At 32.6% G+C, this 13,255-nt stretch overlaps 1 protein-coding gene across 1 annotated transcript; it reads left to right on the plus strand.

The window, feature by feature from the left end:
- Positions 1 to 455: 455 nt before the first annotated feature.
- On the plus strand, positions 456 to 12,913 carry LOC128551266 (epidermal growth factor-like protein 6). The gene is made up of 7 exons (XM_053532021.1): positions 456 to 758; positions 6,253 to 6,390; positions 6,934 to 7,009; positions 8,913 to 8,974; positions 11,276 to 11,296; positions 11,774 to 11,858; positions 12,555 to 12,913. The coding sequence occupies exons 1-7, from the start codon at positions 641 to 643 to the stop codon at positions 12,886 to 12,888; spliced, it is 834 nt and encodes a 277-aa protein (XP_053387996.1). The 5' UTR covers positions 456 to 640; the 3' UTR covers positions 12,889 to 12,913.
- Positions 12,914 to 13,255: the final 342 nt, after the last annotated feature.

Below are 13,255 nucleotides of genomic sequence, written 5' to 3' on the forward strand. Positions count from 1 at the left end.
TGAATTCTTCATGTGAGGAAGCCATCCAGCTTGCTTACGGAAGGTCGGTGGTTCTACCCAGGTGCCCGCTCGTGATGAAATAATGCACGGAGGGGCACCTGGGGTCTTCCTCCATCTTCAAAGCTGGAAAGTCGCCGTATGACCTATAACAAAAAAATCTAGTTTGAAGAACGGGGCCTTGAACACATGACACAGGTTAATATTTAGTAAGTGTCACCACTGAGCAACTGCATCCACTCTTTAAATAGTCGTTTATTTGAATGTTTTGTATTATATTATAGTAATAACGTTCGGGAGGATAAAAAGTGGTAGTTTGATAAAAATGTTATTAAATAAAGGCAGTCTTATGTACGACTTCAAATAAAATTGATATTAAATTCCTCACTTATCAGCTACTGATAACTTTGTATCTTTATTGACAAATATGTCAAGAGCATTTTTCATTCTATGTTTTATTTGATCTGAAGTTTGTTTGAGTGATTGGAAAACTAATACATAATTAATTTCGATGTTTCTAACAGGATACGGAAAAAATAAATACAAATGATACAAAATGACTGGATAATTTGAAATACTTATCATTATTCTATTAGTAATTAACTTGCGTAACAAGATTGCTATTATTGTTTAAAAGCCAGTCATGCTACGAAGATTAAATGAAGAGAAGAACTTGATACGTTGGAATAGTGAACTTTATTTTATGATTATATTTTTTGTACTCACCTACGTAAAAACAGATGTAATACGGGATATCACGGGTAATGTAGTTTTATCTTATGATTTAGAATTGCAATAATATTTAACCACAAGTCATCGTACAGTGTAAAGAAACAAATATTACATGCACTATATACTGATATACTGAGGCAATTGATGACAACGTTCCTTTCGAAGTGAACTTCAAGTCTTCAAAGACAAAAATTATTATTCTAAACAAATACAACTATATTCATAACCATAACTCTGTCGGAAATAGGTTACCAAACGACTTCCTTCTGCAGTTTCATTTAATGCTCTAGACGTTTTGTCATTTCGTAACCTGTTCTTGGCCAACATTCTTACATTATACAATGTAGCATAAAAAAAAAAAAAAAAAAAGAAAAAAAAATTAAACGACGGAAAAAAGAAACGGAAACAGGTAAATAGGAAACACGCAGATGTTGTATAGTTAAAAACGTAAAATCGTGAATTAATAATAATTATTTTATGTTTTTCGGTGGTTTATCGAAATATAACGGTGAATTATATCCTGATAAACTCACTGGCCACTCAGTGAAAATTATCAAATCTGATACCCGGATTAACGTCAAAAAGTTTACCGAGCGTACTGAAAGCCGGAAACAATATGACGATGACGTCGTTAAAATGACGTCATCTTTGCGATGCTTCCTGATAAAATTTCCCGCAAATTTCGACATTTTATTGAAATAAACACAACAAAAGTAGAGTTTTAGACATAAAATAAACAGAAAAATTGTTGGTATCGATGTAATATCACGGTAATTTCACTCGTGAACACCAAAAATTGTTATTTTCACTCGTGGCTGCGCCACTCGTGAAAATATCACTTTTGGTGCCCACTCGGTGAAATTATAACGTGATATTACACCGAAACCAACAATTATCCTCTATGTCATTAAATTTTGATTGTAAAGTCAACTTTCATGATAAATGCTAAAGAGTGTTTTTGTTGCTTTTAAATATGATGTGCGATATGTTACAAGTAGCATCATTTCTAAATTTCAGCTTAAATAGTGGATCTAAATTCTTTTCATTAGACTTAAAAATTTTCCTGTCAGCTCATAATAATTATGTATTGACAAAATTTTGCAGTGAGATTAATCCAGGTATAATTGGGGATTAGATATTTATTTATGACTTGATAGGTAGGACTATCTGCAAGAGCAGCTATATGGGAATTAAATATTAAGTAGTTTCAGAAAATCTTAAATAGTATGCTTCATAATAATCAAATGAAGACTTAAGTATCATATTCAGTCTTAGATGTTACATATCTGCAATAAGCATAACGATTATCTCTAAATTGTTTTTCGTAATGTAAAAAAGTTAGATACTATTTCTACTCAGATTATCTCAATATTTCTTTTCTAAGATACCTTCCTTGTTATTTTTATGTTTTCGACAACGTTAAGAACAACTCACATAACTTAAGCCTACTTAGATTTAGTTCTTTTAACATTTTCTGTTTGTTATGGCGCGTTTTTAGGAAGTGAATATTTGGTATTTATATGATAACCCGTCTATGCGCTCTTAGTATTAATTAATGCACGTATTCATTCGCAATACTGATATGTTATCTAATAGTTCAGACCAGATAGCTTGACGAATGTATAATCTTTCTGTAAAACTAAAGTGACTATAGAGGCAAAAATAAAGGTGCAGTTATATTAATTCATTTATTATGTATATATGTTTTCTAAATCAATAAAGAAAACAGCTGAATAGGCCAATAAGACAAAGATAATTGATGTAGGCTCGGTAATGGAAATGAACGCTACAGCACCCTCTAGATACGGGCTAAGCAGACCTCAATCTTGTTACAAGTACTTAAATACAAGTTAAATACATACTCAAATGTGTTCATACGGTGATGTATATGGAACCTTTAGTGGTAAATAAGACTGCAAATTTGTAAACATTTTGTTTTCGAAAATTTCTTATTATCAGTTATCGTAATATTATAATTGTCGTTAAGTACAAATAGACTCACAAATTGAAGGAAAAAAATATTTAATAGGCCTCCTTGCTCTCTCTAAGCTGACAAATATTCAAGTGTCGTGAATTTTCATTGGACGCTACCTTTACCTCAAAACATTTTAAGACTATAATCATAGTTACGACACGTGAACACTTCAAATTTTTATCAAGTTTGAATCATTCACTACTCACTATCAATCATACTAAGTAACTTTTTCATTTTACATAGCTAATATAGTGAAATTTTGATAACTTGATTCTGTTGACAAACTGTAACCGCAAATCTCATAATAAAAGGTCTAACAGGAAAAAGTGATCGTGCCTTTTTGTTTTAATGTAATACTTGCAAACAAAACTGTAAATTGATTTGACCACAAAGGCGCAACAGTTGTAAATTGAATAGAACATAATAGGCTATATTCATACATGCTCTATGTAGATGTGGGAATTATGTACAATTAATTGCATTTCCTCATACACTCTATTATCTGAATGGCTTACTAAAGAGAACTCAACTATATTATAGTAATTAGTTCTATTTATTTCTGTAATATTTTAACAGGTGAGTTTCAGTATGTGTCAAGAATGAATTTTAATGTGGTTGGCGAAACAGTAGATGGCGCTAGATTTCAATTTGCTCTACGCCAAAAGGTATAGAATCACACTTTAACATTTTAAGCCAGATACACAAATAATTTTGTTTTTGTTTCTTTTGGGTTTAATATCGCAACGACACAAGTATAGATGATATGGCAAATATTTTATTTTGAATCTAAGAATTATATTTTCCCATTACCAAGTGTATTTTATGGAAACATATTATAAGAATGGACTTAAAAAGATGTCGTCTAACTCGTATTGTAATATTCTTTAAGATACAAGAAATGTACATACAGACAATGAATGATGACTCTATCTGGATAGAAATAATCAAGCTACATAATCGTCATGAAAGGTAAAAAATCTATTAAAAGTTCGAAACACAACATTTCATTTACATATTTTCTATGTACGTTTTTCATCTCGCAACTGAGTTAAACTTCATAAAAACATCGCCGTCTTACATTAGTTCTTATTAACGCATATTCTTTTCAATCCAAAAGTCGGTTTATAAAAAGGTTGGTACGCGAGACTACGTAAAAAGCCAGAAAGTACTTAAAGTTAGAATAAACAAGTGACATCAACACACATACGTGGCATGAGTCGCTGCAAAACTACCTTAAAGGAATTTCGAAACATTTTCAGTTCATAGAGGCCTTATCTTTTATACTTATCATAACCAAAACTAATTTTTCTTCTCTTTAGGATAAGACTAGTCTGTTTAGATAATATCTCTGACAGTTTGAATTAAGGTATTAGGCCCCTAATAGTAATGTTTAAAAATGGCATTTGCTGGGTATATTCTTACAGTTGACCGTGCTTCGCACTTAATTGCAAATTTTTAAAAACTTTTACCGTGCCGTTTTTCATAAATTTTGTGTAATTTATGGTATTTCCTCAAGCTCAAGTAGAGACAAATTTCAAAGTGGTGGCCTTTATCCAGAATGTTTGCAGAGAATTCATTATACCATAATTTTTTTATGAAAGAAACATCAAACTATTGGTAAACAATTATAAAACTTAAAATAAAAACTGTCAGTATCATTATTTCTAGGGTGCCTCAAGTAAACGGATTTAATGAGACAGAATTCTAACTCCAACATTGAAAAATTAAGGTCGAATCCTGTGGGTCTGTTTTGAATTTTGCTCACTTCATTCAAAAATAACCTTGGGGCAGAAGTAAAACCTACCTACATTTCTTCCACAATATGTAATCTAAAGAATGAAGGCAAAATAGAGAACTTTTACCGCATGTAACTCAGTATTTTTAAAGATGTCTAACTCTACCCCTTCTGTTTCAGAGGTAAATTCACTTTGAACAGCAAGAAATCGCATATCAAATGATTTTTTTCCATTTTTGTACAATAAATCAATAACAAGTCTTGAAAGAAGTAAAAACTTACAAGAAAAAAAAGGAAAATAAGGAAAAAAAATTTTGGTCCCAGTGGGGCTTGAACCTACGCCCCCATGAAAATTGCTGTCAAAGTAGGTTTATGGTAGAAATTGAATACTCTTCAAAAAGGAGGTACTCTATTATGGGCCTAATACCTTAACATATTTTTACATACGCAAAGTCCTGAAATATATAGTAAACTTTTATTAGGATTAATGACACATACCTATAATTTCTTACTTTTGTCTTTTTCCAGACGAAAACGCGTCCCTATTCGTGATATTTCTGCAGACTACATAATTCATACTGCAGAAAAAAAGAATGAGACAGAACTACAGGCAGTTGAGAAAGTATATAAAGAACAAAACTGTGGTAACAGAGCAAGCAGCTGCAAGCCTGAAGACGTAGGTGGAGTAAGAATATTATCCACTGATTTGTTTGTACACAATTTTGCTGCAATATGCAATACACAAAGGAATTATTGCAACAAAAGTACATCTACGTGTTCCAGTAATGAAGGGGAGTTAAAATGTTTGTGCAATAAAGGTTACGAGAAGAATACATATTCATTGCAATGCTTCGGTATATCAGTTTGTATTCAAAAGTTGCGAACAGAGAGTTCTTATGCAAATCATAAATCGAGAATAGCATGTCTAATCTAAATTGAAATACCATGTTCTTTTATATGATCCAAACCGTTAAAGCCATTATACAGGTTTCATCTCGTTTTAAGTGCATCTCGAAAAGAGATATTTTGGTATAGTACAGGTTTGTTTTCACCCTTTTGTTGGTGTTACATTTGATGGCCACATCTGTGTCAACAGTCATAAATGTTTAACAGGAAAGCATGCTCCTTATAAACTTTTGGAGAAAATAGCGGACTTTGTAACAATATAACTTTCTTTATTGATAGGTACAATAAAATTCATTACAAAATTTCTCGATTTGTATAGCTGGTTTTGCATCGACTAAATGACTGATTGCACTTCCAAAAATTGTTTGTGTTGCTAATTGGTAATAGCAACTCTTCTATTGAAAACAAGATAAAAGTTATCCAATTATCCAACACTATTTTGTACTGTAACAAATAATTTCGTTACCCATCCACCCACAATATTTGCCAGAAAAGGCAAATAATATCGGAATGTAAAAAATCAACTAAAGCAATCTGGCATGAAGTAAAAATCTAACCAGACATTTCAAAATACATCACCAGTGCGTTAAATACAAAACCGCTAAAATGTCACTCCACAAGAAAAGACAGTTTTACGAAATGAAAACAGCTAGATAGTGTGTTGTTAACTTGTATGCATGAAAAGCGAGTATTTATATTATTAGATGCCCTTCAAATGTGCTTAACAGCCCACTGTGTGAGCTTTGGTTTCTACTCGCTGCTTGTGTCTCTGCAGTTGTAACTGTATTAATCCAGTATTATACACTGTACTAAGATTTATCCTTTGATCAAAAATTCTGTTAATAGAACCCACTTTATTCGATACGAATTTATACACTTTAAAGTATCATATTCCAAATATCAACAGATATTGATGAATGTGCCAATTATTATCAAGTGTGTCCACTCGGAACCCGCTGTATCAATACCGAAGGCTCGTGGGATTGCTTGTGCCAAGAAGGACTGAAAGCGATAGAAACATCACATGGTAAAATGGAATGTCAAGGTATTACTTCGCAATACTCACTTTTAAAAAGTGTTTTATCTTATAGAACTTTGTTCTTTCTGAAGAGATTTTTCGATACTACTTAATGAAGGAGTGTGTAAAGGAAGAAGATTATAGGTAGTTTTTATTCGAATTAAACATAGCGCATTTTAAAACTTCCACAAAAGCAGACTTACACATACAACCCATTGAAAACAAGTCTTTATATAGTATGACCCTGAATGAACGTCACATTGCCATTTCACTGTTTAGTATTAGCCAAAATTAGTAGACACTTTTGACCGTAAAACCACTAAATATTTATTTTCACTGTTTCTTTTTTTTTTATTCAACATTTGACTTACAAGCCCAATACATTTAAATGAAAATAGACTGGTAATATAACACACACTATGGACCGGTGATGGATTCATATAATATAGGGATAGGGAGGGAGATAAGCTCTCAATGCTCAATGTAGTTATCTATTACAACTTGAATGTCTGTGTGTTAACTTCCAGAAATCATCGGAAATGGTTAAATGTGTTCTTTCCTGTTTTTCAGATCCGTGTAGCCACGCGAGGTGCTTTATCACATCAACATGTAGGCATTTTGACAACGAAGATGGCTACATCTGCAGGTATCTTACAGATATTATATATAGAAGAAAATAAATATTGCCTTTAATGTACTTACCTTCATTGTCCAACGTTTAAATACTATAAAATCTGATAAATAAGCATATACGCCTTTATAGCTCCACTGTTCGGAGAATACGGGGCTATTCTACTCGTCCATGCGTCGCCGTCGGCGTGACCTTTCTTGGTTAAAGTTGTTTTTCTGTTATATCTTTGTTACTATTGCTTAATATATCTTACTGTAACTTCACATAAATATTGTCCAGTATACAAACAAAGTATGTGTAGAGGCTGAGCCCATTATACCCAAGGTCAAGGTCACCAAGGTGTTATACTTAGGTTATTTTTAAGGTTAAAGTTTTTCGGCAACCTTTGTTTTCCTGTCATATCTTTGCAACTATTGCTTACATCTTACTATAACTTCACATAAACATTGTCTAGTATACGAAAGTATATGTAGGAACTGAGCCCATTATGCGCAAGGTCACGGTCACAAATATGTTATACTTAGGTTATTTTTAAGGTTAAAGTTTTTCGGCAACCTTCGTTTTTCTGTCACAGCTTTGTTACTATTGCTTATATCTTACTGTAACTTTACATAAACATTGTCCAGTATACAAATAAGATCTGTACAGGGGCTGGGCCCATTATGCTTAAGGTCAAAATCGCAAAGGTGTTATACTTAGGTTATTTTTAAGGTTAAAGTTTTTCGGCAACCTTTGTTTCTCTGTCACAGCTTTGTTACTATTGCTTATATTGTACTGTAAGTTCAAATAAATATTGTTCAGTATACAAACAAAGTATGTGCAGGGGCTGGGTCTATTATACCCAAGGTCAAAGGCACAAAGTTGTAATACTTGGAATCATTTTCATGTTATTTTTTTTCTTTTTTGAAAGCTTCGTTTATAGACACATCTTTGGTACTTTAAAAGATAATGACTTAAAATTAAAACTATTTCTTTATAATCATCATCTGCATGTGTGGTTATAAAAGCCATAACTCTAATTGCATTTTGTAAAGAAGTATGCCCCTTTTGTACTTAAATTTATTTGCAATCTTCCCTTTCTGGATATAACTTTAATGCAATATAAGATAAAGACTTGAAACTTAAATTGTATCTTTATTATCAGCATATGCATGTGTAGTAACAATCCCCATAACTCTGATTTGTATTTTTGAGCAAATTATGCCACTTCATACTTAAGTTTTTTAACAAACTTCGATTTCTTGACATAACTTTGGTACTATATAAGATAATGAATTGTAACTCTAAATATATCTTAACCATCATCATCTGCATGTGTGTTAACAATCCCAATAACTCTAAGTTGTGTTCTTGACAGAATTATGCCCCTTGGTGTATCTTCCTTTTGAAGTAGGGGTCTCCTATTAATACATATATTCCTTTTACTGTCAAACTGCCAAATAGTGGAGCGCACTGTCTTACGGACAGCTCTTGTTTTATATACGTTTATGAAAATGTACTCAAGCCGTAACTTTCGGGACAAAGTTACGGCAATGGCATGACATGCGATTTTTATTCCATATGGGATAACGGTAAGGTCGTATGCGCTTATTTTTGATGTGCGCTTTATTGGAATTTGCGCTTAATTACCAGATATTTCAAGGATTAAAAGATATAAGCATTGGACACAGCAAACACAGTCTGAGTCGCAGATCTCAAAATAAGCCAACCGCAATTAAGACTTTAGTGTAAAAAATATATATGGTTTGCTTCAAAAATTCGTTAACAAGTACAATTTAATTTAAGTGAACGATATGAAAAATTCGTGTTTATTGTTCCGATGTCCAGTATCTTTGATAAGTCACTTCAATACATGTTTTTGACTGTTAGTAACACAATATGTAAAGCATCTACATTTACATGGCTGTATATTTTTCAGATGTCCAACGGGGCGAAAAGGAAAGTACTGTCAGGGAATTGATCATGATTTCCATGAACCAGGTATGGATTAAAACTTCGTTTTGAAATTACATTCTTTAAAGTTACACTTTTTGCATCTCATTGAACCACTTTTTCTTTCAAAAATAAAGTATGAGGCGTGTAAATGTAGATTCATTATAACTGAATTATTATGCAGTATCTAGTGTCAACCTCATGTGTTTTACTTTTGTTTAGGACATATATGTATTTTTTGCTATAAAAATCGGTCTTCAGCCAATAAAAATAATAGGTAAGGGTAGATTTCTCGCACAGAACACCACAGATTGCCACTGAGCAATGCATTTACAAAGTAGGCCCACAACAAAAAGAAGCTGTAACGGAAAAATATCATAGACGGGTTTCTTTCAAAAACCAAATACGTACATTTTGATTATATAAAAATATAGAAAAAGGAGAGGAATGGATAGGAACGATTTATAATAAGTAAAAATAACTCAGTGATCTCATTATGAACATTTTGATAAGTAGCGGACAATGTTCGTGGTCTAATGACAAATGCCAATGTTCTTTCGGAATGTCGAAGGTTTTATAATGCTTTGACTGAATTTCTCTGGAATTAAGCCGGGATCATTCCTTTCAAAATAAATGTTCCTGGTCCAAATGGTCTGTCACTGACACACCGAGGAGTGTCAGACGGTAAGGTATCTAATCAAAGTCACCGAACTAGAGTCAAAGAACCCTTTTAAACTAGACGCCTTGATAAGTATGTTCAGAAATTAAATACTGATGTCCACATTTCTTTAAAAAAAAGAAAGAAAGAAAAGAAAAAAAATATGATATGATCCCAATATTTTTAAAGAGTTTTAATTTTATTCAACTTTGCAGAACTTTTATCAAATATTTTCATACACATATTCTCTCCGCATCACCTAAAGAAGAGAAATAAGGAAATAATCGGAAAACGAAAAATTAAGCTGGAGAAGAGAAGGGAATAGACAGTGATTTAAATCAAAATGACTAAATACAAAATTTCGGTCATGGAAAATTGCTAAACAAATATATACAGACACGGTAGTCCAACTAAAGAGGTTTTGGTAATAGCGATACTACTAACATAACCACAAATCAAATATATCGCACAGGCAATATATCCACTGCTAAATTCATTCACATGGGTTTCTAAAGATTATGAGCGGAAGTGAAATGATGTAAAATCCTTGTGCTCAGTCTTGCATGGCCACAGAAATAACAAAATATTAAAGTTTATATATAGCACAGTTCAACTTGGAAATGGATTCCCATGTTCACTCATCAATGAAATAATGTGGATCGATCTAGGCATCGGAATAAATTTTCCTGACTTCACTTTTTATGTGTTTTATGGTTTTCTCGGCTTATTTGTCTTATGGTTTTCACAGCATCCAGCTGAATTTACTCTTAAAATTGTTGTCACCACTAGTGAACAATATCCGAGGTAAAAATTCTGGATATATAAAGTAATGACATCTGCAGAAATATTTTTTAATTTTCTCAAGTATCCCCCAACAAAATAGTAACACAACAGGGGCATCATCATTACACTGTATAGTCAGTTTGTTTATTCTTGATTTATTTATTTGGGTTTTACGGCGCACCAACACAGTATAGGTTATATGGGGCCAAACAGGACCACACATTTTGGTTTCATATCTTATTTACATCGAAATGGAGTATCGAATCAAAATTTGCATACCTGCTGGAATCACAGAGTTGTAGCAAAACAAAGCATTAAGACCCTATTAGTTGCCTCTTACGGTTATGCAAGGGTAAGGCAGTGGTTCCAGTTCTTTTTATACATGTGTCGTCCTAGAACCACATGGAGCTTGTATAATCTTGAAGAACTGTAAATAAAAGATAATGTATTTGAAAATTACAGATATAATTTACCTGATGAACGATGTCTTTTTACCTCGTGGGTATGTATCAGGATAGGTTTATTTCTTTTTCGCCATTATCATTTATTATTAAACTTGAACCGCAACTGATTTCAAGTGTAAAAGGTATCACCCTAATTTAACAAGTTAAAGCTAATTTAATGTCTGGAGAGCGGTTTAGATATACGCATTTGATATTATTAAAACGGACTATATATAATCTGTGGTAAGAGGTACATCGAAAGCTAAATATAAAAGTACACATTAACCCTTCAAGATTAGAATTCTATCTATAAAGGGTCAAAAATCTAATTTCTTTCTATTAGGAGACATTGAAACACTTCAATGAGTCAATATATTTGAACATTTATTCAGCAGCTTTTTTTCAACATCATGGGTTTTTTTTCAAAGTATTCATTGTAATGAGTGTAAACATTTTGTTTTTCAGACGATACGAATCATCCGACAGGTAATTTTCAATTCATTCCTACGATGTCAATAAATGATAATTTAATGAACTGTTTTGGGCAATTGTTCATTTTCTCTGAAACGGGAAATTAAAATTGATCTCGCAGCAAGATACCTACTCGTGACTCACAGTACGTTTGTTTTCTTGGTAAAGATTCAAACATATAATTATATTAATCAAGCAACACTGTTATTCAACATTTGATATCGGCTCAAAAGTGCATTTTTACAGAATTGAAATGTTCTTAGTTATTGCTTTTTTCTTTTACTCGAATCACTTGCCCCTCATCGCCATCCAGCTGGCTTACGGAAGATCGGTGGTTCTACCCAGGTGCCCGCTCGTGATGAAATAATGCACGGAGCGCCACTTTGGGTCTTCCTCAACCATCAAAGCTGGAAAGTCGCCATATGACCTATAGTTGTGTCGGTGCCACGTTAAACCCAACAAAATAAATAAAATAAACACATTCTTTTACAGATTTCAAAACAACAATGTATATAATATGTGGTACATTAGGGGGAGCAGCAGTAATTTGTATATTCATAATAATTGGAATATGCAGGTAATTTCGTGTAAATATATTCATATCTACATTTCTAGGAGAGTTTGATTTTATAATCTTATATTTGATATATATTACTCTCATAATAAATTGTGACGCTATGAAGGCGAAGTTGTGTATTTAACCAGTTCTGGCATGTAATATGCCAATGGTTCTACCTTTTCTCCTATGTCTTCAATATCGCCCTGTGGAGTATCTGTGATATTCCGTTATGATCCAGAAACATCAATTTACAAACGTTTCAGGCGTAAAAGAATATCAATAAGTTACACTGTAATGCATCAGTTCAAAACGTATATACAATAAAGGCAGACGAATTTGGCTTATTGTTTAGTTTTAACACAGATTCATGCAGTTTCAGTTCATATAGCGTCATCCCAGCTCTTTATAATTCCTTGGTAGAAAACGTTCGACCTGTGATAGTAATAGTTTTGCAAGATTATAACATTTAACCTGCTGGTTGCAACTGATTTTGCCTTGCAGCAAGTGCTGACCAAGATCAGCCTTCACACACTGGTCTGCATATTAAGAGTTTTATCATAAATAAATGTCAAAGTAAATGGCAAATACAACGATTTCGAATATATTCCCTTCTCTGCTACATTTATAAACAAACACAATTTGGTCATGCATCTATCTCTATTTGACAACACATGTGTAATTGTGTGGGTTATATATTTCTATGATTTTATTCAGAAAACGTTTGCCTGAAATACAGAATACACCTTCAAGAACAACCTCTGCAGGACAACACAGTTCTAATACAGTAAGTAATGTCTTAGACATCCCAATGTCTAATCAACCACAAGGCCAAGAAGCTGGTAGATCTAAAGGTGTCCCTCAAAGGGGAAAGACAAATAAAAGAAACGCGGAAAAGGACAAGAGCTTACAGTCTAATAGTTACAGAGATGGACAAAGAGAAGATTTGACTGATTACAACATTTCGCATTTAATACGTGACGAACATCAGTATGAAACAATCCGTGATGATCATGTATACGAAACTCTTCATACGTATGTCAACATGTAAACAGAGTGTAACTGTGAACACTATAAACTCTGAAACTGTGCTTCGTTGCTGAATTTTAAAAAATGCTGTTTTATTGAAATTCGTTGTATCCGAAGCTATTTCCCTTGTTTTTAACAAGATTAAATTGTTAAGAGTCAGTATTATTAAAGAAAAAAATATTTCAATTCAGAAAAATGCTGCTTCGAAAATTAATAGCCATTTTGGTAACTGGAAAAAATATGTGTAGCTAAAGAAAAACTTGATAAACATGTGTTTGGCTCAGCTAATGTTTGTTACTATATATAAAACATTTAGTGTGACATCCGTCTTTCTTTTATTCTGTTTTCGTCTCATTTTCTATTCTGAATTGACCTTACCACATTACTAG

Source organism: Mercenaria mercenaria, chromosome 19, assembly GCF_021730395.1.
Source record: "Mercenaria mercenaria strain notata chromosome 19, MADL_Memer_1, whole genome shotgun sequence".
NCBI lineage: Eukaryota > Metazoa > Mollusca > Bivalvia > Venerida > Veneridae > Mercenaria > Mercenaria mercenaria.